The sequence below is a fragment of the Tiliqua scincoides genome, chromosome 2 (assembly GCF_035046505.1).
Source record: "Tiliqua scincoides isolate rTilSci1 chromosome 2, rTilSci1.hap2, whole genome shotgun sequence".
NCBI lineage: Eukaryota > Metazoa > Chordata > Lepidosauria > Squamata > Scincidae > Tiliqua > Tiliqua scincoides.
In genome coordinates this window covers 56,686,865-56,708,980 of record NC_089822.1, presented here as the reverse complement: position 1 = coordinate 56,708,980, position 22,116 = coordinate 56,686,865, and the positions used below count along the sequence as shown (strand labels likewise).

The following is a 22,116-nucleotide window of genomic DNA, read 5'->3' as shown; positions in this document are numbered from 1 at the left end:
GTTCTGTCAATGTAGGGCCTACAGTCTTATAGCCCAATCCTAACTAACTTTCCGGCACCAATGCAGCCATGCCAGTGGGGTGTGCGCTGTATCCTGCAGTGGGGCCAGCAGTAATGGAGTTCTGAACAAAATGGAGTAGCTGGAACTTCCTGAAAAATATCCCATGGACCCCATGACACACAGTTTAGGAACTGCTGCTCTAGTGTGGGAAAAGGAGACATTAATTTTGAATGAAAAAGATTTCTATATTGTATCCAGACTAACTGTAACATATTTCTGTGCCACCTGATTGTTCCAGGTAGATTGCAATGATTAAGAACAGTTTGTCTAACAGATACTTATTGCAACATGAGACATTAGGTGCTTTTAGAAATCCTTCTTCCTTTATGATAGTCCAACAGAAAATGGACCATTACCAAATGAGAAAAAAAAATGAAGAATGGAGCTTTTTGGCAATTATAAAGAAAGAGCAGATAATCCTTTTCATCTTTTTTTTCCTTTTCTCTGCACAGATATTACAAAATAAATAAAGCATCTTTTCTCCTTCCTCCACTCCCCTCCCCCAAATGCTTTTAACAAAAATTTGTATTGTCAAACTTAATCCATGGCCGTACTAAAATAATTTTTAAAAGTCGATCAAGTCAACTGAAAGTTGAAACTATTAAACAAGTCAAAGAAACAAAACATATTACAGGCCTATAGGAGCAACCTCTATTTAATTCTGATTTACAATGTAGGCCAAGAACGGCAAAATATATTACTTGCAAAAATGACAGATTTCTTTTCATAGGACAGAAATATAAGAAATTGGCTAACCAGAATACCCTATATAAAAATTGTATTTTGAAAACATCTACAAAAGATAAAGCTTAAGTAGTAAAAATTGAGAAGCTTGCATTTAAGGCAGAGAGAGCTTTTCTTTTTTGTTTAAGACAAGGTTATCAAAATACTCTCTTCCATAAGCAGTTTTACAAATATGAACAGTTTAGATTGTATTTAAGCATAGAATAAGGGACAGAATCTGCAATAAAGGAAAAGCTGATAAGGTTCTGTATAATGACAGCAATCAACATATACAACAGGCAGGTATCTATTATACTTTGAAAAATACAGTTTACCATATTTGCCATCAATTTCCTCAGGCCAATGGGACTCTATGGCAGTCCCCTACGGCTATGGACATTGTAAAATACACACCAGCTGATTTACTGTATGCACTGCTCAGATGTTTTCATGTACTGATTTTATCAGTAATGCTGTCAATTTCAAAAAAGAATTACGTCTGTTAAAAAAATTAAAATAAAGTTGAAAAGGTAGTGTGTTGTTTTATACTCCAGCTATAGGCTAAGATTTTTAAAAATTCTGTCCTTTAGCCATGGATTTCAAGCTGTTTAAGTCTTAATTTTGTAATGCCCTGAATCATAAGATGCATGCAAAACTAACTTCAGAATGGTTAACAGGGTACATGCATCTATTTTATTGAAAAGACTGGCATTCAGTCAACTGATTTCTGGGATTTTTCTTGGCAGTAAAAGAGATACCCATAACACCATTTTAAATTATATTTGCATGGTCTTAAGATGAGTGACTGTAAAAAGGCTATAAAATACAACTATTTCATTGAAGGTTTATGTACATTTGCATGTGTCTCTCTATCCTTCCCTGTAAACTTGCAACACTAACGGCTGAATCCTATTGAGGGCCTGTGACAGCGAAATATGTGTTCTGCCGGCATAAGCTATTGCAAAAGCACCATAAAATGCTTTGTGACAGCACAAGGCCTAGACACTCAGGTGCAAAGACTAGAGTCTTCTTATTGGTGCCAATGGTGGTTGAGAGGCCTGCTGGAGCAGGTCAGGACAGGGGCAGGGAAGGGTGGAACAGGGTAGAGACAGGGGGAGGGAGTGGCAGATCAGTTCAGGGAGAGAGGTTACATTAACCCCCCTGCCAAGGTCTGATCTGTATGTACAGATCGACACAGACTTGTGCCAGCGGTATCACTGGTGCAAATCCAAGTTGACCTGTTGCAGCTGTTGGGGCTTACTCCGAGGCAAGGGAACAAATGTCCCCTAACCCTGAGGGGACCTCTAGCAGCCGAAAATCCCCCATAGCATACAGTGGAAATTGTGCCGGCACATCTGTCTTGCTGTGCAGGGATTTAGGTAGGATTAGGCTGTAAGTGATTGTTTCCTTTGATGTTGGTTTCCAAATTTATTCTTGGAACCAAGGATATCATTGCAGCAGTTATTACACATTAGTATGCCAATTAAACCAAATATTGAATATATAGTCAAATATTTAGTGTTTGAAATGAAAATGCAGTTCACTAAATAGGCTGTGATACTTTCTGTCTCTGCTATGAATGTTTTGGCTTGTTCTCTCTTATATTTTTGGAGTTATCTGATTAGACGAGTGAATTAAGAATTGTTCTTTTTCATGATCCAAAGGATACTCTCATTTTTAAAACAAACAGAATTACAGTTCATTACAAAACTGAGGCGCTTGAGAAAAGGATCACCAAACAGTTGAAGACGCAGTCATTGCTTTCAACCCCAGTCGAAGGAATAAGTCTTCTTCAGTGTTTAGAGTTAGTTCCTTTTCAAATGGTCCTTGGTGGTAAACGTTGCTTGTACATCCCTGCAATCGCTTTGGCTGCACTGTAGATCATCTGTCGACGGGACATGCCGGTGAATGAGACATGCCAGTCTGTTCTGTTGACGTGCAGTAAGTTCTTCTCTATAACTTCTCCCACTGTCACTAATAAACCTGACCATCTTAGGTTGTAATCCTGAGGAGTTTGACTTTGAGCCTGTGAAATAAAGTGTGAATTATTTATTATAGGAGAAAAGCAAGATGCAAAGAACTAGCAGAAACATACAATAATGCCATTTCCATATCATTAAATAGGATGATATTTATATCACTTCATTAAAAAAAGTCTTCTACATAAAGATAGTACTTACATTAAAGCAAGCTGGAGTTCCCGTCCTCCTCTGCTTAATAGTTTACAAAGGACCCAGCTCTGGAATGATCTATTGTCATGTATGAATGACCTTAAGAGGCCCCACCCCCATGCTGAAATCCTTTTGCTGGGTGATTTAAATGCCAAGGTGGGGAATTCAGCAGAAATCTTCCGCAGAGCCTGGGATGTGGATGATGACAGCTCTCTCCCCCCCATTTGTGCACTAAGCAGGCAGTCCATACTATAATGCTAATGGTATGGCCCTTGCTAAGTTTTCCATCAGCTCTAACATTTTCTAGCTTAATGGTCTAAAAAAGTTCCCCAATGCTGATGAATTTACCTTTGTATCTTCTTGTGACGCCAGTGTTGTGGATTACATTTGAGTTTCCACTAAAATGAAACATCATGTGAAAGATTTTGCCATTGGGGACCTAACCCTTAGTGACCATTTACTTTTAATCTTGGTCCTTGACCTCCATTCTGGGAGTGTTCCATCGCAAGCTGAGGTAGATACAAATCCAGAGTGTAGGTATAAAATTGTGGCTAACAGTGCCCTTTCCCCAAATTTCCATCGTCTAAGTATGGAACCAGCAAGCAGAGATTTTTTATCGGCCATTCTACAGGATTCTGATCCCTTTGTTCAAATCAAATCCTTTGAAGGTTTTATTGGTTACATTTTTAAGGTCTTGAGTACCAAGCCCAAGTCAGTTAAAACACGCGGTGCATTTGACAAAAAGGATTGGTTTGACAGTGAATGTAGGAATCTTAAGGTGTGTATCAGGGCTTCTTATTTAGATTTTAGAAAGTACAATGACCCCGATTGTTTGGTTAAATACTCTATTCTCAAAAAACAACTAAGAGTTTTATTGACAGAGAAAAAGAAAAAGTTTGTTTTAACTCAATGGAACAAGCTGCATCAAGCAATTCAACAAAAAAATAATAAACAATTTTGGGCAGTTGTAGCGGGTTCGTGTAGATCAGAAACGTACGACCCTGCCATTACTCAATCATCTACATGGGTTCAACACTTCACAGACATTTTTTATGATAAGAACAAATCCCCGGACACCTACCCTGACTTCACCTCTGTGGATCTGCCTATCTGTCCTCCTGTCACCCCTGAGGAAATTAAAGAGCTAATTATGCAATTGAAGCCAGGGAAGGCTGCAGGTCCAGATAAAATACCACCTGAGCTTTTAAAAGGTGATCTGGAATGGTGGGCCAGTTACTTGCCCATGTCTTTACAATGATCGACAGATCTGACCTATTGCCCAATGCCTGGCTTACAGTGACAGTTATTCCTATCCACAAAAAGGGTGACCCTACCATACCAGGAAATTTTTGGCACGTTAGTTTGCTTTCTGTAATAGGTAAGATCTATGCTAAATATCTATGCAATAAACTTACTCTCTGGGTTACTTCGCAAGGCATCTTAGGCCCCGAGCAATCTGGCTTCTGTCAGGGTAAATCAACTTTGGACAATTGCCTGATCCTGTCTCATTTGGCCCATATGTAAAGCTCGCCTTTATGTAGCCTTCCTTGATTTGAAAGGTGCCTTTGTTTCTGTGGACAGGGAGCTTCTTTGGTCCAAGTTGGAAAACATGGAGATTGATAAAAGATTGCTGTTGCTGATTAGGTCCCTCCATCTAAATACGCTCCTGGAGTTAGCGCACTTAGACGCTCCTGGAGTGGGAATATAACTCATTCCATCATCACTAACAAAGGGGTCAAACAGGGCTGTGTCTTGGCCCCCATGCTTTTCAATCTGTTTCTAAACGATCTTGCCCCATTCCTGAAGGAAGTAGATAGCCATTGTCCGAAGCTTGGTGCAAGCCAAGTGCCACTACTTCTGTACGTGGATGATGCAATACTGATATCTCATACTAGGATTGGCCTAAAACGTCTGCTGAATCACACTGAAGAGTATTTTTTGTCCAACAAATTGCAAATCAATTATGCTCAATCTTGCAAATCAATTATGCTAAATCTAAGATAATATTTGCCAACAGATGGAAGGCTTTTAAATGGTCTTGTAATGACAATAAAATGGAGCAGGTTAAGCATTTCAAGTAACTGGGAATCAACTTCCATTACAGGCTCACTTGGGCTTTTCATCATAAGGCAGTGCAGAACGCATCCAAATTAGCATCCTCAGCTATTTCCCGTTTCTTTTTCACCTGCAGCAATGGTTATGTTCCAGCCGCTCTGGAAGCGTTTAAGGGAAAAGTTCTTTCCCAAGTTCTTTATGCCTCTCCTGTCTGGTATAAGGCTATTAACCAACCACTAGAACACATTCAAGCCTCCTTTTTATGGAAGACTTTGGGTTTACCCAGGTGCGTTCCCTACTCGGTTCTGTGTCTCGAGGTGGGGTTAATTCGGCTAAAGACGACTGCATGGCTAAGATTACTGAAATTTTGGTTTAGGATTATATTTAACCCTACCTCCTCTGGTCTAATGCACCAATTATTGTCGGATTCAGTCCTGCCATTAGAGATCACCGATCTTCTAACTAAATTTAAGCCAATAGGGCTGGACAGTGCAGAGCTAGGCATGACTGGCTGTGATGCTGCTTACAGAATCGTCAAAGAATTCTTTATATTGAACAAGAGCTGTTTAGTGTCGCCAGAACCACATGCTCTCCACTCTATCTCCATGTTCCAGTCAGCTTTGGGAAACTGGCCTCCTTCTTTTATCACCTGGAGTGCCCGCTGGCTCGGAGAGCATTCACACTTGCAAGATGTAACAATTCCCCCTTCAATTGTAATTCACCATATCTCACACTGTTACTGAGCATCAGGGTGCTGTATTCAGGGTATTGCAATTCAAAGGAAAAGGTGAGAATCTTTTTTATACTGATGTAAGATCATTCACGCCGTTCTGGATCCAAGCCTATATGTACAATGTACCAAAAACGCTGTGGTGACCCACCTGTTTCAGCCCAACCTTTATTCAAATTAACTGGATTATCTCCAACCTTATATAATTCACTAGGGCAAAAATATTACTAAATGTGTATCCTGAGTATGTTTTTAAAAAGTTATCATTTCTTAAACATTTCATTTTCCAGATCACAGCAGCTAAAATGTGCATTGAACATAGTTTTGCATCTTCTGAATGCTTGAAGGACTTGTAATACAAAAAATAATTAAAATTTTGTTTTACATCTCAATCATCAGATTGAGCTTTTTGTGGCCATCTTGCACATAAATCTGATTCACTTGTTCATACACAATGAAAACTCCAAGGCTGGTCTTCTGGAGCTTAGAGATTAGGGCTCCCTCAAAGTGAAGGTTTACTCCTTCAAAGTGAAAACTCACCTGCTGCACATATTCCAGAGGCACTGGTATTGCTTGTGTAAACGTCTCAAGATGAATACCATGGATTGGATCCTCTACAATTAGGCAACCAATGTCAAACCACCTGCAGTGGTGAAAAAAGGGAGCAGTTATAAATTCAGTATGAAGTCTAATTCTAGGCATGAACTGGCTGGACCAGAACAGACTGTAGCTTTGAAAGATCAGACAAGGAGCTCCAGCTGATTAACAGTATTGCAACAGAAATAATTTTTTAGTTTTCCAATACTATGTGAAGCAAAAGATTCACAAACAACAAATAACTAATTTTTGTGCTAACAAAGAGTTACAGAAAATACATTACAATTAGCAGACAGAGATCCAAAAGTTTGGTGGTAATTACGTGCAGTGTTAAACACTCATAAGCTTTTATGATTTTGTATGCTCCAACTGTCTTTCGATTACTTCAGATTTTTTGTGCAACTGGATTTAGTATAAGACCATGTGATGAACTTCTAAACAGCCATGCTGGTAATCCCAATATTCGCACGAAAGTATTATTGTAGCATTATGCCTTAATTAGGTCTCAAGCTCTTCAGGTTTTAAGTACAAATCGATATGTTTCTATGCCAGAGGAAGCTAAAAGTCACCAAGTAACTGCTATAGACAGATGACAACTTTTTCTTCTGTGGAAAGTTGTGCAACATCAATTCTTTATGACCCCACAGATGCACACAGAGGATGGATTTTTATTTTGAGGAAAACATTAAAGACAAGCATCTCACTTGTCAGGAAGCAATTCTGCAATGAAGTTTTCAACAGACACAGCAGGCTGTTTCTCATGGATCACTCCTGTCCGGCGCAAGCTGTCAATTCTTTCTTGGGCTCCCTAAATGAAAACAAAAGAAGTGAACAGGAAAGATACACTGTAACACGGAAGTGATGAATTAATGCAACTCTCATTGATAAACCATAGCCACAAAGAAATCAGGAAAAAAAAAATCAATAACTTAAAATAACCAAGGCCACAATCCTATCCACACTTACCTGGGAGTAAGTGCCATAGAAATCAATATGAATTACTTCTCTGTAGACATGCATAGGATTGCAATCTTCAAATAAAAATTACAGAAGGGTTATGAGACACTTCACTGCACTTTCTTATGCATATTAGGAAGTAAGCTTTTGTGCCAATATGAAAATGGGCTATTCCTGATAATTTTTAATGTATTATAGGATGTTTTCACTGTAATAGAGATAGCATTTGCCTCTTTGTGGTGTTCCTTGTGGAGAGATGAAAGGTGATGTATAGCAAGGGACCCCCTGAAGAGTGAAACTTTAATGTGGCAATTTCTTCCCTTGGGAAGAAGGGAGGCAGGACAGAAGATGGGTAATGCATATGTGTAAGATCTGCTCTCACTTTTGAAGTCAGAATGGATGGTCAGAGGTTAATTCTTTCACAGTAGAATAAGCTGGCAATTTAGAGATGCCTGATGCCAGCATTTTGGAGAGTTACTGCTTCATGAGCAAAAGGGAAGTATCCAGCAGTTGTTATTTGATGGGCTGCAAGGACACAGATCATGAGCTGTCACTGGGATCTTTGCACTCAGGGACAGGGTGGATGTGCCTTAGCAACAGGAGGTCAGATTATGATTCAGCAAGAATTAAGAATGTGATTGGACTGGATCAGTATTAGGCTAGGACAGGCAAGTCTGTTGTTGCCTGCTCTTGCTCAAATGGACAGAGCATCCCACTGCACACATGGCCAATGACAACCCTGTATGGCAGGACACTTTGAACCAACCATATGTAGTAAGTAGTTTAGTTAAATGTGTTGTTTTCTGCTACCTTAAAATGTATGTACTCTCATACTGTTGGAAACCTCTTTGATTGCCCCATGTTCCAGGGTGGACATTGTCCCTACTTATTAACTAAAAGCATATCCAATGAAGTTTTTATGCATGTTATTTGCTGACCAAAGAAACCTGGGCACCAAACCGCTTGGGTAAGCTGCCTGGTAACCCAATCAAGAGGAGTTTCTCAGAGCTCCCTTTTTCTTCTATCTGCCCACTGTTGGAACCTTGAAAGGTGAGGAAGTGTGAGCATGAAGGAGGGGGAAGCGCTTGGTGGTGCATGCCAAAGCAGACCATGGTGGAAGTGGATAAAGGTTGGGTGTGTGAATATGGGGCTGGCAGTTGGCTGCAGCGCCCCTTGTCCAGAGCCTTTGTATATCCCTTGGAGTCCACTCTTATAGTCATAATACCAACCCCCCACCAAACAAACAAACAAAATCTTCTCTAAAAGATGTTGGTGTATGTTGAGTATATAACCAAGATACAGTGAACTCTTAGAATTTTTTTCTAGTATCACAACGTGTTCCTGAATTTTTGAGATACTTTTCCTACCAAATCTTCCCAAATGATAACCACTCACTTTCAGCCCAGCTGCATAGCCCACAGGTTGTGGTGCAATGTTGGACTGTCCAGCCTCTCCTGTAACTGTGGCCATTCCAAACACTTCCTGAAACGCATCTCTTATGGCTGCAACTTTAACCTCTTTAGTTGAAGTGACAACAATGTCCAACTCTCCACCAGACTCTGTAGAATAAGAAGCACATTAAAACATAATTCTACACAAGTGGGCCTGGAAAAAAATGGCCTTTTAGAGCAAAATCTACAATTCTTTGCCATTTCTTGGCAAAGCACTTCTGATTCATTTAAAGTGAATGCAGCAGGCACTTTAAGGGATGTGGTCTATAGTACTATGCACAGTGCAATTTCACCTTTCTAAGGCTGTTATCCTATACACCTGGGAGTAAGTAATGGGACTAGGTCCCATTCAACTCAATGCACAGGATTACACTGACAGAGGTGTGAGATCATGTTAAAGGAAACAGACATTTTTACTTTTATTTGATTGGCCTTTTTCACAGGGTGTGAACAGTTTTGGGAACCCCCATTTTTCAGCTTAGTCCTAGGTACCCACCTACAGTTAAAATTAACCACAGCTATAACTTCTTGTATAAATATAGTCTTCAACACACTCTTCAGTAGTAGTACAATAAAAGCCACATTATCAGGTACTTAGTTGAGTGGCAAAGGCTGCAATCCTAACGACACTTTCCTGAGAGTAAGTCTCATTGAACAAAACAGGACTTACTTCTGAGTAGACCTGGTTAGGACTGTGCCCAAACTCAGTTAATTGGAATCTTAACTGATGGGCAGCCCAAACCTGAGCTGCCTGGGGCACCCAGCCTTGGTGGCACCAAAAACAGCTGCCACCATATCCTGTATACCTTGGGCTGCCGCAGGCGGCACCTTGGAAGAAGGGAACTTTTTCCCCTTTTCCTGGGCAAGGGAAGCAGCCCTGCAATGGGGCTACTCACTTTACTGCCGACCTTTCTTTTAGGGTGCCAAGCCCTACACAAACGGACAGGATCCGGTGGAATGGAGCTCCAATGGACCCACCTCTCTGCCTCTCTGCTCCCTCCCCCGGCATGCATCCTGCCTGCCCTTTCCCTGCCTTGCCTCCTCCCCGCCCTCTGCTTGCCTCTCCTCTCCCTGGAATGCCTCCTCCCACCCCTGCTTACCGTGCTGCGGCTCAGCGGTCCATGAAACCGCTGAGCAGCAGAGGATGGGTGCGTGCCCGGCGTTAGCCCAGTGCTGGCCTGGCAGTAAGCCTCACAGATGTGCCTTATGGCACGTTTGCGACAGTGCACTCCGGCGGAAAGCTGGAGCGCCGAGTTCAGGATTGGGCTCTCAGGCAGGTGGAGATGCCAGTTAAAAGAGTTAAATGCTGGTCACTGCAGCATTGGTTAAGCAAGCCTCCCAACCTGCCCCCCCTCACATTCTCCCGCACTTACCCGACATGGCTTCCTCTGTGGTGCTGCTTTGCTTGTCTTCCTTTTTCACAAACCTTCCAGGAACAGAAACATTTCCTTCCTCAAAAGTTCCTTCTGAGGAAGTGGAATGTTTCTATTCCTAGAGGGTCCCCTGCAAGGAAGGAAGGAGAGTAGAGCAGCATGGCAAAGGAAGCCCTGACAAGATGTCAATCTCACTTTTGTAGGAGCAAATGAGGCCCCCTCACTTAAAACATGACACAACTTCCCCCAAAAGAAGACTCCTACAGAGAGGTTATGATACAGTCTTAACCAGTACCACCAGAAAGATTTTTGCTAGTCTTCTTACTGATATATGGAGCCATCCCAGGATCCAGTGTTGTGATCATGGTCTCTACAGAGTGTTTGGTTTTATCAAGCACTGACTTCACCACAGGATTCCCAGCCACACCCTGTAGAACAAATGAACATTATTTTGTTCAATCTGCTGTAATGCTAGTCTTCTCCTTAAATTGTTATTCCATTTGCATGCACTTTAAAAAAGAAAACAAACCCAAATGTGAGGATTTTGCATTTCCTTTAGCATAAAAACTGTAAACCATTAGTTCCCTTCCCCTCTACAGCTGGGTTCATGAATATATTTGGTCATGAACCCACCAAAGTCCATGTGTTCCCTCTTTTCCTTCTCAAGTTGTGGTGCTGAACTATTGTGGTTTCTTTTAATTACTTGCTCTGTGACTTATCTGAACCCAGAACTGTGGTTTGAACAAACCACCGTGTCATCAGATGCACAGAGGTGGAAAAGGGGGGGGGGTTAAGGGTTTGAGATGCGATATCAGGCTGCATTGAAGATCAAATAAATCACATTTTCTTTGGTTACCTGAGCCCTCCATATGGATGTTTGCTGAAAAAGGAATAATTAAGTCAGGAATAATTGTACTGATACAAATGGACATATTTTACCTTGGGAGAGAAGGATGCAATATCATTCGGTCTTCATGGACAACTGAGCGCAAACACACAGTGATATTGAAACACTTTATTGGCAGCTGCACCATAGTTAGAATACTCAGATGCCCCCACAACTAACTTCGACAGCATGAGCAAGGATTTTCCAAAGACAGAGTCTGTGCTTGATAATTTGATCTCTGCCTAACCTACTAGCTGGGATGATAAAATGGGATAAATCCAAGTACATTGCACACAGTTTCTTAGAGGAAAAACCAGATGCAAATGGAATAGGCAGCCCAATTCTATCCTTCCTGGTGCCTGGAGGAGCAGCAGTGCCACGACGGTGACTGCAAGAGTGACCTGGTGGTGACCTGATGGTGACCTGGTAGAAGGGGACTTTTGGGCCCTTCTCCCAAGGAATAATAATAACAACAACAACAACTTTATTTTTACCCCACCTTTCTCCCCAAAGGGACTCAAGGCAGCTTACAACAGGTTAAAACAGATTAAAAACATAGTTTAAAACAAATAAAAACATATTAACACATATCATAAAAACAGCAGTCAGACAAAAAATAGTTAGGTAAAAAAAGAGCATAGAGCAGCAGCAAATCATAAGAATCAGGCCTGTAAAAAATATTAAAAGATGTTAAAAAAATGTTAAAAAGACCGAGAACTCAGAAGGCTTGTTTAAACAAAAGGGTCTTCAGGCTTCGCCGAAAAGTCTCAAGAGAGGGAGCCATTCTTAAGTCAAGGGGAAGGGAGTTCCACAGTGTTGGTGCCACTACTGAGAAGGCCCTATTTCTTGCCGCTACTCCATGTACCTCCCTAGGTGGCGGCACTTGTAAAAAGGCCTTCTCTGATGACCTAAGAGGACGAGCCGGATTGTACGGGAGTAGGCAATCGCTAAGATACCCTGGCCCAGAGCAGTATAGGGCTTTAAAGGTCAAAACCAGTACCTTGAATTGGGCCCAGAAATGAGTGGGCAGCCAGTGCAGCCGCTGGAGAAGCGGACTGACAAAATTGCCTACCTCCAGTAACCACACGGGCCGCCGCATTCTGCACTAGTTGCAGTGTCCGAACCGTCTTCAAGGGCAGCCCCACATAGAGCGCGTTACAGTAATCTAACCTCGATGTCACCGAGGCATGGATCACCGTGGCCAGGTCTGCACGATCCAAGTACGGCCGCAGCTGGCGCACCAGCCGAAGCTGAGCGAAGGCCCCCCTAGCCACAGCCACCACCTCCAGGAGCAGCTGCAAGTCCAGGTGGACCCCCAAGCTGCGGACCTGCTCCTTCAGGGGGAGTGCAACCCCATTCAGCGCAAGCCGATAGTCCAGCACCTGCATCGAGGATTTCCGAACGAGGAGAGCCTCTGTCTTATCCGGATTTAATTTCAGCTAAGGAAATCCCCAGGCGCGGCAACTGGGCTTCTCGAGTTTGTGCCAGCTGTTTTGCTGGCACAGACTTGAAAACCTCTGTGTCGGGCTTTTCAGCCTGACATGGAGGATAGGATCCCACTTCCCTCCTGGGTTGGCTTCTCCTTGCCCCAAAAGGCTGCATTGTCCTCAGCAGTCTTACCTTGTTCCGGGTGGTCATGGGGCATCTTCTACCTGGCACTGGGCCGGTGCTCCCTATTTTGATGGTGGCGTAAATGTTTACAGTACCCAGTACCAGCATATTTACAACACACAGCACCAGTGCTGGAGCTCAGTGCCTGCACTAGAGCCAAACAGGATTGGACCCTAACTTATATAATCAAGAAATAAGTGGTAACAATGTACAAAGGTGTCATTTTCCCAACAGTTCACATACTGATTGATTCACATGGTTAGTGCAAGACAGCTAGTTAGCTGCAAGATACTGGGGAAAGCTGGAGAGGACTCCACTGCACACCTCTGAATTCAGGGAGGAGAAGAGGCAACATAGTCACAGTAATGCTCAGACTCTCCTATTCATTCCTGATTCCCCACCTTCAGATGAGTGCATGGATGTTCCCACAAATACGGGAAAGGGTTGCAAACCAATAGCACTGGGAATCCCCCCAGAGAGTGCAGATAGAAAGAAAAGGGGCTATAATGATCCCCAGGGTTTCTGTTGCATAGGCCTGTTTTAACAGATACTTCGAACACCTTGACTCATTTGCAAGAGAGATATTTGCTGTAACTGGGATCTGAATGTGACCCTTACTTTTATAAAGCCCCACAGTCCTCCAGTGGATGCTTCATTCGGCATGCCAACAACTCTGGGATCTTCGTGTTCCTCTGGGAAAGTAATTGTAGAGCCACTGCCAATGCCAGATGCTGATGATGGTGGCAATGAAGTCTGCTGTATCACAGGGTTTGTCAAAGCACCTGAAAATCAGCGGCAAACAAAAATATAGCATAAGTCATCACAGTTCACTGTATTATAACCTGGCATCTCTTGTTTTTAGAAATTAATACAATACTTGAGTTCTCCACTTTTCTACAAAACAGTATTTGTTTAATTGGGGATCCATTATACTGCAATAAATTAACATAATTGAGCTAGATTATTCAGGAGCAGGTTTTGGAGGATAATATCTAAGAAAGCAAATCTATGTGCGGAAACTGAACCAAAGCTATGAACTTGTACAAGCTGAAATGAAACATAACTATACACCAAGGCAGTGGTTTCCAAAGTCCTTCTTAGGTGAAGGGAACCATGTATTTGGTGGGGCAGGGGGACTGCAGCAACACAATCCCCAGGATCACACTGCTGCCAGGGATGGGATGGGAGTTTTCACTTACCTCCAGCCAGTACTGGAGTCCTGGGAGGTTTGGGGGGTCTGGGGAGCTCTCCATAGGGCTCCCCCCTTAAAAGGGCAAGGATAAGTGCTTCCCTCACTAGTGGGTCACAATCTACCAGTTTGGGAACCACTGCACTAAGGTACTTAAAGTAAAACACTTTTTCTCAGTAAAAGTACAGAGAAAAGTACTAAAAGTACTCATTTTACTCCCTTGCATGTATAAAAATAATGCCTAGACAGAGTTGCATGATGGCTAGAAAGATCTTACCACGTGTAAAACCTACATGCTGGGAATATGTGCCAACTAGACTCCAGAACTGAATTAAATTTGGCAAAACGAGTAACTAAGAATCAGCCCACATTTCCTGGTAAACATTTAGTACTAGTTTCCACAGTAAAGAAACTGACAAAAGAGATCCCACATTACAACAATGTGTCATTACCTGTGACTGATGGTGCAGAAAATGATGGCATCAGTGGTGTCTGTGGTGCTCGACCAGCATGGCCTTTGGTAATATCATAAGTTGAAGCAATAGAAAAACCTGAAATGGGGGGACCAGTTGGAGGTGGAGAAACAATAGGGCCAGGAGTAGAACTTAGTGGAGGAGGGGGTGAGAAGTGAGAAATAGGGCTAGTGAAAGTTGACGTGATTGGAGGGGTCATAGACAGTGGATTAGGAGTGCCAAGGGGTGCATCAGTTGAAATGGCTGCAGAAGACACAAAAGGCAAAGAAGATGGAGAAGCCATAGGAGGAAGTGAGGATGCCGTGGGTGGTATAGGTGAAGAGAATGTTTGAGCAGGAAAAGATGAGGGAGCAGACATGGTTGATGGAGGAAGAGGACGAGCTAAAGTTGAGGGTGGGGGGGGGAAGAGAGACAGCTGACATTAGTGGTGTTGCACTAAACTTCTCAATATCATCAACACTGAAATCTTTAGCAAGCTGGTGAATTATGCTCTCTAGTGACCACTTCAGAGAACCGAATTCCTGAAAAGTCAGAAGTTAACAACCACTTTCAAATCAATATTGAGTCAGTTCACCCACAACAAAGCAAGATAAACTATATTACAAGTTAATTTTCCTAAATAACCTAATAAGATTTGCTGCGAAAATTAAACATTCACTTAGGGCGCAATCCAAACCTGCGCTGGAGCAGGCAAGCCAGGAGGCTTGCGCGAACGCATGTTCACTGGGTGCAGCAGCTCAGCCACGGGCAAGGGGAAGCTCTTCCCCTTACCCCTGGGTAAGGGCTGTGCGCCCCAATGGGTCTCCTTGGACCTGCACCACCTCTGGAGGCGGCCCAAGTCCGAGGAGAACAGAGCGGCTGGAAGCCTCAAGGTTCTCTCCGGGGACGGGGGTTGGGATCCAGCATAACCGCCGGGTCCCAGCCCTGCCCCAGCTCCCCACGCACCTGCCCCTGGGGCCACCCATCGCCCGCCCTCCCCCTGCCCAGAAACACCCCCCCTCACCTACCTTTGCCGCTTGCGTTGGCATGAGCGCGCTGACACAAGCGGCATCGCGGGAGCCGTCGCAGAGGTTTCTGCCTGTCTCCGCGTGTCAGCACATCTAAATGTGCCAACACGGTTCCCACCCACAGAGGTGCAAACATGCTTTACGGCACGTTTGCGACCCTCCAGGGCCTCCTATGCTGGCATAACTGCAGGTTAGGATTGCGCCCTCAGTATCCTTAATGTAGACCAGAAAACATAGTTTTAAAATGCACCTGAAGTACGTTTCCAAACATTTTAACTGTTTGATCAGTCTATTAAGCAACATGTTACTGGGCATGTTCTGAGCCACATATAGCACATGCACACAAGGGATTTGAACATGTGTGCAGGGACCTCAATGCAAGGGCTTGTGACACAACTTAATGGACTGGCATTTAATAAGGAGGAGAGACAAGATACAGGTACAATGTTATACAATTTATTGAGATGAAAATATAATAACAGGGAGGGACAACCAAAGAATATACACTAGGTAAGGCACATGCATAGCTACATCCTACGTGGTAGTGGTTCCTAGGCAATACTAGAAAAAAGGGGAAATCCTCCTCCTTGCTTTCTTTTCCCCTCCATCCTAAAGAGAAGACAGGTAGCTAAAGCGACTGGCTGAAGGATCCACATCAAACTCAAAATAGTTCTGCTGAAAACTCTCACTAAAACAGTGTCTTAAATTTGCATTTTCACAATGCTGATGGATCTTGAACTTTGAAAAAGGATGTTTTCATGTATCTTCCTTCCAATCATTGGTGGTATAATTTGTTGATGAAATTATATTTATGGAAAATTAAGATCCTTTCTCTCAAGATCCTAAAAAAGATAATTTTGTAATAAATTTGTGTCGGTAGCAGTGATTTTTCTTGTTTACATAATTTATGTGAGTGGAAGTAGCCTAGCTACAGGGAAATCCCTTTCTTCTTGCTTCTCTTTCCTTTTAAAATGCTTGTATTATATGAATGATCCAGAGGATATACAAAGGCTGGAAATAACTTTTACTAATTCCAGAGGGATAGCTCATCTCACATTTTATAAAAAAAACCAAATAGTTAGTGGGCCACTGTGAGAAAAAGGATAAAGGACTGCATAGGCCATTGCCTTATCCAGCAGAGCTTTTCTTATGTTCTAAATAAATCTAGATAAGATGACAATATTAATAAAAGGATATCCAGTTGACCTAGGAGAATATGGACTACCTGTTCTAGAAGGAACTCCCTGTGAAGCTTTGATCAGCAACTTGTTCTGCCAGAGGATCACTTTGATACGGAAGTGCCAACTGATGACCAATAACCACCACTTCCACACAGGGTTCCATTATCACAGCTCTCTTCATAGCCAAGCTGCTTCCTTCAGTGGTCACACTTGGCCAGTGGGGAAGACTGTCTCCCCCATGAAATAAATGCGCTTGACTGACAACTCAAGCCTCTGAAAGCAGATTTTGGAGTCCCTGATGGGTTGGTCAAAGGAGTGTGTTTCGTAAGGAGGCCTAAGGCTAATCTCAGACCTCCAACAAAAAAGGGAAAAAGCAGATATAGTCTGCACACAGCACTCACAAACAGAGAACACAGGAACATAAGAACAGCCCCACTAGATCAGGCCATAGGCCCATCTAGTCCAGCTTCCTGTATCTCACAGCGGCCCCACCAAATGCCCCAGGGAGCACACCTGATAACATAATTTATGTTCTTAAGGGAGGCAGTAGCATAGAAGGTAGCATGACAAGGCAGCCAAGCTGACTTTCTTAGAAAGGAAGGGAGAGAGACAGAAGCGGTCCAAAAGAAAAGCTGGCCAGCCCATGCTGGCTCCACAGCTTCAGTTGGACTCGGAGAGATAGAAGGAGAAACTCCAGAAAAGAAAAGGGCTTGCTGGCTGGCACAGTGGCTGTCAGGTGGAAGCTGGAATGCGGGTGGCTTAACATAGCATCAGTGGATTAATGCCCCACAGACAGCAAGGCAGAATGCAATGAACAAAGCAAGAATGATTCACAAAAGGCTCTAAAGTAAAAGGTTTTTACACCCTTCCCCCGCCATAGAATCCTATAGGATTCTTAAATGGAGTGACTCAATCAGGTGGTCCTCTACTGCTGGTTGAAGACCCTTGCTGGTTTCTGCTTTAGTTTCTCCACCCAATTGAGGGTGCATGGCTGGTTTAGATGTGTCGTGGGCTTGTTAGCCTACCTCCTTGATTAAAGTTAATCACAGGGTTTGATGAGGACTGTTGGATGTGTGAAACTTTTCCCCTTATCTTGCAAAAATTGTTTTTTTTCCAAAACTCAGGAGTCCTGGGAGGTGGCTAGGGTTATAAGATACCAAATATGCAGTATTTGGAGCTGGGGAGCTTCATTGGAATTTTGGAGGTATGAAATTCATTTTATTAGGCTTTGACATCAATTTCATTCATTTATTTATATTTTTAATGATTTTAATTATCTGATTGTCTATTTTATAAAATTTCTAAGTCTCAAAATGTTCACATAAACAAGACCGGTTGCTTAGGAACAACTTATACCTAGTGAGATAGGAGTGGTGGTTGTGACAGTAGCCCCTGTTGTACTTGGTGGAGGGGTTCCAGGTGGAGTTGTCTCTATACCACTCTCTTCCATCATTTTCCTTCAGCAACAAAAAAGCTGCAAAGAAAGGAAAAAATGTGCTGAAGGGGGGGTAGGGGGCAAACAAAGAGACTTTTCCCAAAATGAACAGTTACCGGATGCCCCGTTTCTAAGTCTCCCCACATTAAGTCCCCAACCTCTACTAGAAGTAACATGCCCTGCAATCATGTCCTTGACTGCCATAGCCCTGCCTGCCTGCTTTTCTTTTACCTCACTGCTCAGCTTTTCCTCCACCAGCCTTTAGAGGAGGAAGAAGAGGATAAGGCGGAAGTGGCAGTAGCACTGGGAGGGAGAAGTAAATCTTTCCCATCCTCCTCTCCACATCCTGTACCATTGTGGCCTCCTCCTTTAATAGCTGCAGGAGAATGCTGGGCTGCAAGCATCTCCTCCACCAGCCAGTAGAGGAGGAGGTAGTGGCAACAGCAGTACTGGATGCTAAGTGACAGACATAAGCTCTCCTCATCCATTTCTCACATGCCACTGTGCAAGATGAGCACAGAACTGGTCCAGACTCCATGGAGGTGGCAGGCTAGGGGAGGCAGCAGATGGGTTGGCTACCTCCAGCCAACCCACCACCAACTTGCCACCAATGTTTCCTCAAATGTGTGCAGTTGAGCGGCCACCCAAGCTGGGCTCTGCACAGTACGGAGCTTGGCAATGTGAAAATTTGGTGATGATATCACCAAATGTCCAGCAGCAATGATGCCACATAGCTACAGAAGGGGCCCTGGCACCAGTGCAGACTCCTTACAGGGAACACTACTTGCCACATGACATGAAGTTTTCAACTTGTGGGCCACTCCTGTAGGGTACGTACTGGTTTAAATGTGTTCAGGAACTGCATGTGTCCCTTTGCAGTAATTATTCCTACCTTATTCCGTGGTTTCTTATGGAAGAAAATTGTTCTCTATATCCAATGTAGGGTATAGATGTATATATAGTCCCATTTACCATATTCACATTATTTCCTATGGGGGGAAATTCCCTCTCATAAGTCATTGGGATATAAGTCTAAACTTTCCAGTTCCTAACCCAAATTATACAGGGGTCCCCCTCTATTGGACTGTGAGGCTGTAGTACTAGCAATTTTAAAATGGCCAGTTTGTTTGCCCACCTGCTAGGCATATAATCTCAGTACTTCATTCATAAAATCCATTTCAGACCTGTTCTAAACATTTTAAATGCATATGGACATACCTATATACAAGAGCAAATTCAGTGTTTTTCTGCTATGAAGCGAGCTCTGCGTCACCCACGTTTGCTCCTGCAATGACAGATGTACCTGACTCTCAATCCAATTTTAATCCAGATAGTTTGGTGAAAAAAAACCAAAAATGCTTTTTGGAATATTAAATGTGGTATTTTTTAAAAAGGAAATTTATTTTCTTCCTATCTGAAAGACTGCTCTGCGCAAAGAAGGGGGAGATAGCTTCATTCATCATCTGCACTGCTAGGAGAAAGGCAGGTTGCTTCATGAGTGGTTGGCTTCTGTAACAATCAGCATTCTGCACAGGTTCACTCATAGTTCACCTGATAAGTGTGATGATGTTAGACTACGATGTAAGTTTTTGTATTTCAGTTACAGCGAAGGAGTGAGGGGAGAAAAGTATGCCTTTCCTGCTTGTGGGCTTCCCCAAGACAGCTGGTAGGCCACCGAAGATACTGGACTAGATGCTCTTAGATAGGAGTCCCTCCCAGTTACCATTAAAAAGGGATGTCCTTATATGTGATTAAAGTGGGGAAGGGTAGGTTTAAAATCAGTTTGTGAAGTTAAAGAACCATGTGGGGTTGTTGACAGGAGTGTGGTTAATTCTGATCTGGCTGTTTAACTCATCCCCATTCCTCCCACCATATCCACCTCAAAGGACACAGTTAAGGATGCATGGCAACTAGCCTTACACCCAAGACTCTGGGTTCAGCAGGGAAGGAGGCCAATTTAGCCTCATCTCACAGTTTTCCTTGAGTGTTTTGTTTACTTTCTCCCACATAAAATGAGTAACAAACATTCTTACGGAAATGAACAAACAGCTATACTCAGAGACAAAGCATTTCTACATGGGGCTGATGGAGGCTGCAATCTTATACATACTTTCCTGGGAGTAAGCCTCATTAACTACCAGAAACGCACCAGAAAAAAAGGCGCTCAAACATTTATCTCTCTCTCTATATTGACAGAAGCTTGCAAACTGCAGGAGCTCAGCTCTTTGCAGGGCAGTTAGCAGCTATCTGATTTTTGAATACCCTCAGGGCTTGAGGCAATGAGTTATCTCAGTAGTTCTCAAGCTCTTAGCACCAGGACCCACTTTTTAGATGAGAATCTGTCAGGATCCACCACTGATATCATGACCAGAAGTGACATCATCAAGCAGGGAAATTTTTTAACAATCCTAGGCACCAATCCTATACAGGAGTAAGTCCCATTTACTATCACTGTTAAAAGTATATACATAGTAGGCTGTGAAGAGTGCACACCTGTAACATTTCCCCAAATGCAGTCACATACCATGGCAGCATCAAGTCTAGTACAGGCGTGCACCACTTAACAACCATCTGCTTAACAATGGACCACATATATGAAGGTGGTCAAAGCACAATAAAGATGCTCTTAATGAGGCAATCGAGTCTCCCACAGCCTACAGCAGAGTGTCTGTTTACACAACAGAGAGACTCTTAATGCAAAGAAGAGGCAATCTCTCTCCAGTAGCCTGTGCAGCCAGCTAGTGCCTGGCAGGCAGTGTCTGTTTACACAACAAAGGCAATAGATAGGACTGGATGTTCACTTAATGACCTCATCACATAACAACAGGGACTGGAGAACGTATCCCTGTCGTTAAGTGGCGCACACCTACAAATTAAAAATAAGAACTGGAAATGAATGGGGACCCACCTGAAATTGGCTCACGACCCACCTAGTGGGTCCTGACCCACAGTTTGAGAAACACTGAGTTATCTGATGTTTCCATCACCCGTGTTTTCACTGGAGGTTCTGTGGGACCCACCAGAAGCTGGGTCACGACCCACAGTTTGAGAAACGCTGACCACTATAAAGATCCAAAGGGCAAGGCAGCCCATCCACAGCAAGGCTTCTGAAGGGGGCTGTCCTGTGAAGTCCCACCCCCTCCACGGCCTTTACCTGAAGCAAACCCACCTTAACAGCAGGTCCCAGTTCGCCCTCTGAGCTGAGCAGGCGGGGGAGGCTGTCTCTGCAGGAAGCCCTGCACCCCTCAGCAGCCTCCCCTCACCACTCCCACCGGGCCCCTCACACTGACACCGAACACCAACGACGCCTGCTCTGCGTCCATCCGCCGTCTCTCGGTCGTACCAGGGGATGCACTCCCTCCTCTCCCCCCCCGAACAGGCCCCGCGAGGCTGAAGCCCTGCGAGGGAACGGACTACATTTCCCACAATGCCAAGGAGGCGCCGTATACGCGCGCGCTCGAATGCCACGTCCTTGCGCCCATTTAGACAGCGCTTTCGCCCTTCAACGCCCATTCCTTTCAGAATGCGCATTCCGCGGGGAGCGTTAACGTGTCGTGGGGGAGGGGAAGGCTGTTGGAACGCGGGCGCCCGGCTTGCGCGCGCCCCTCCCGCCCAGTCCTTACCTCAGTGACGCGTCGGCGGCCGTGGGGGCGACTCTGGCGGGGGGGGGGCTGCAGCAGCCCTTGCCTGTCTCTGGCTCGCGCCTTACTGGGGAACCTCCGCGCCCCACTCCTTGCCGGTCCCAGTATCTAAAATGGCGGGGGGCGGGACGGGCTCGAAGCGGCTTCTGCAGCCACCTCCTGCCACGTTCGCTGCAGTGGGGAGGAGCCGCTGGGCGGGAAGACGCCGCCTGCCGTCTCTCCGCCCCCCGCAAAACCCTAGGCAGAGCCCGCTGCAGGGCGTGTGGAGGACTCTACGAGGCCAGACCCCCCCACACACACACACCCCGCAGCTGCAGGGCTCTGTGGGGCTCAGAGGCGGGTGTCCTGGAAGATACACGCTGCCTATGATGAGGGAGCTTGAACGTAAATACCCTGCTGCCTCACCTGCTTCATAAGTCCTTTTCCTAGTGTGTGGTCTGTGCAACTCCTTGCCACATGATGTGACAGCACTGGCCTGAATGCTTTTTAAAGGAGTTTGGGCTAGTTTCTGGAGGAAAAGTCCATCACAGGTTACAAATCGCGATTGGGCATGTGCAACCTGATTGCTACCTCAGG

The 22,116-nt window shown here is 44.1% G+C and overlaps 1 protein-coding gene across 4 annotated transcripts; it reads right to left on the bottom strand.

Annotated features, from left to right (window-relative positions):
- Positions 1 to 361: 361 nt before the first annotated feature.
- PRRC1 (proline rich coiled-coil 1) lies at positions 362 to 21,706 on the bottom strand. Of its 4 annotated transcripts, XM_066617511.1 has the most exons (10): positions 21,523 to 21,706; positions 19,118 to 19,184; positions 17,821 to 17,938; positions 14,256 to 14,657; positions 13,233 to 13,396; positions 10,443 to 10,545; positions 8,689 to 8,852; positions 7,041 to 7,144; positions 6,280 to 6,382; positions 362 to 2,809 (listed from the first exon to the last, which is right to left on the bottom strand). In XM_066617511.1, exons 3-10 carry the CDS (start codon positions 17,915 to 17,917, stop codon positions 2,600 to 2,602), a joined length of 1,347 nt encoding a protein of 448 aa, XP_066473608.1. In that variant the 5' UTR covers positions 17,918 to 17,938; positions 19,118 to 19,184; positions 21,523 to 21,706; the 3' UTR covers positions 362 to 2,599. The 4 variants fall into 4 exon arrangements, with proteins under 4 accessions (XP_066473608.1, XP_066473607.1, XP_066473609.1 ...); XM_066617510.1 differs by lacking the exon at positions 19,118 to 19,184; XM_066617512.1 differs by lacking the exons at positions 19,118 to 19,184; positions 21,523 to 21,706 and adding an exon at positions 21,069 to 21,215.
- Between the last annotated feature and the right edge of the window lie 410 nt (positions 21,707 to 22,116).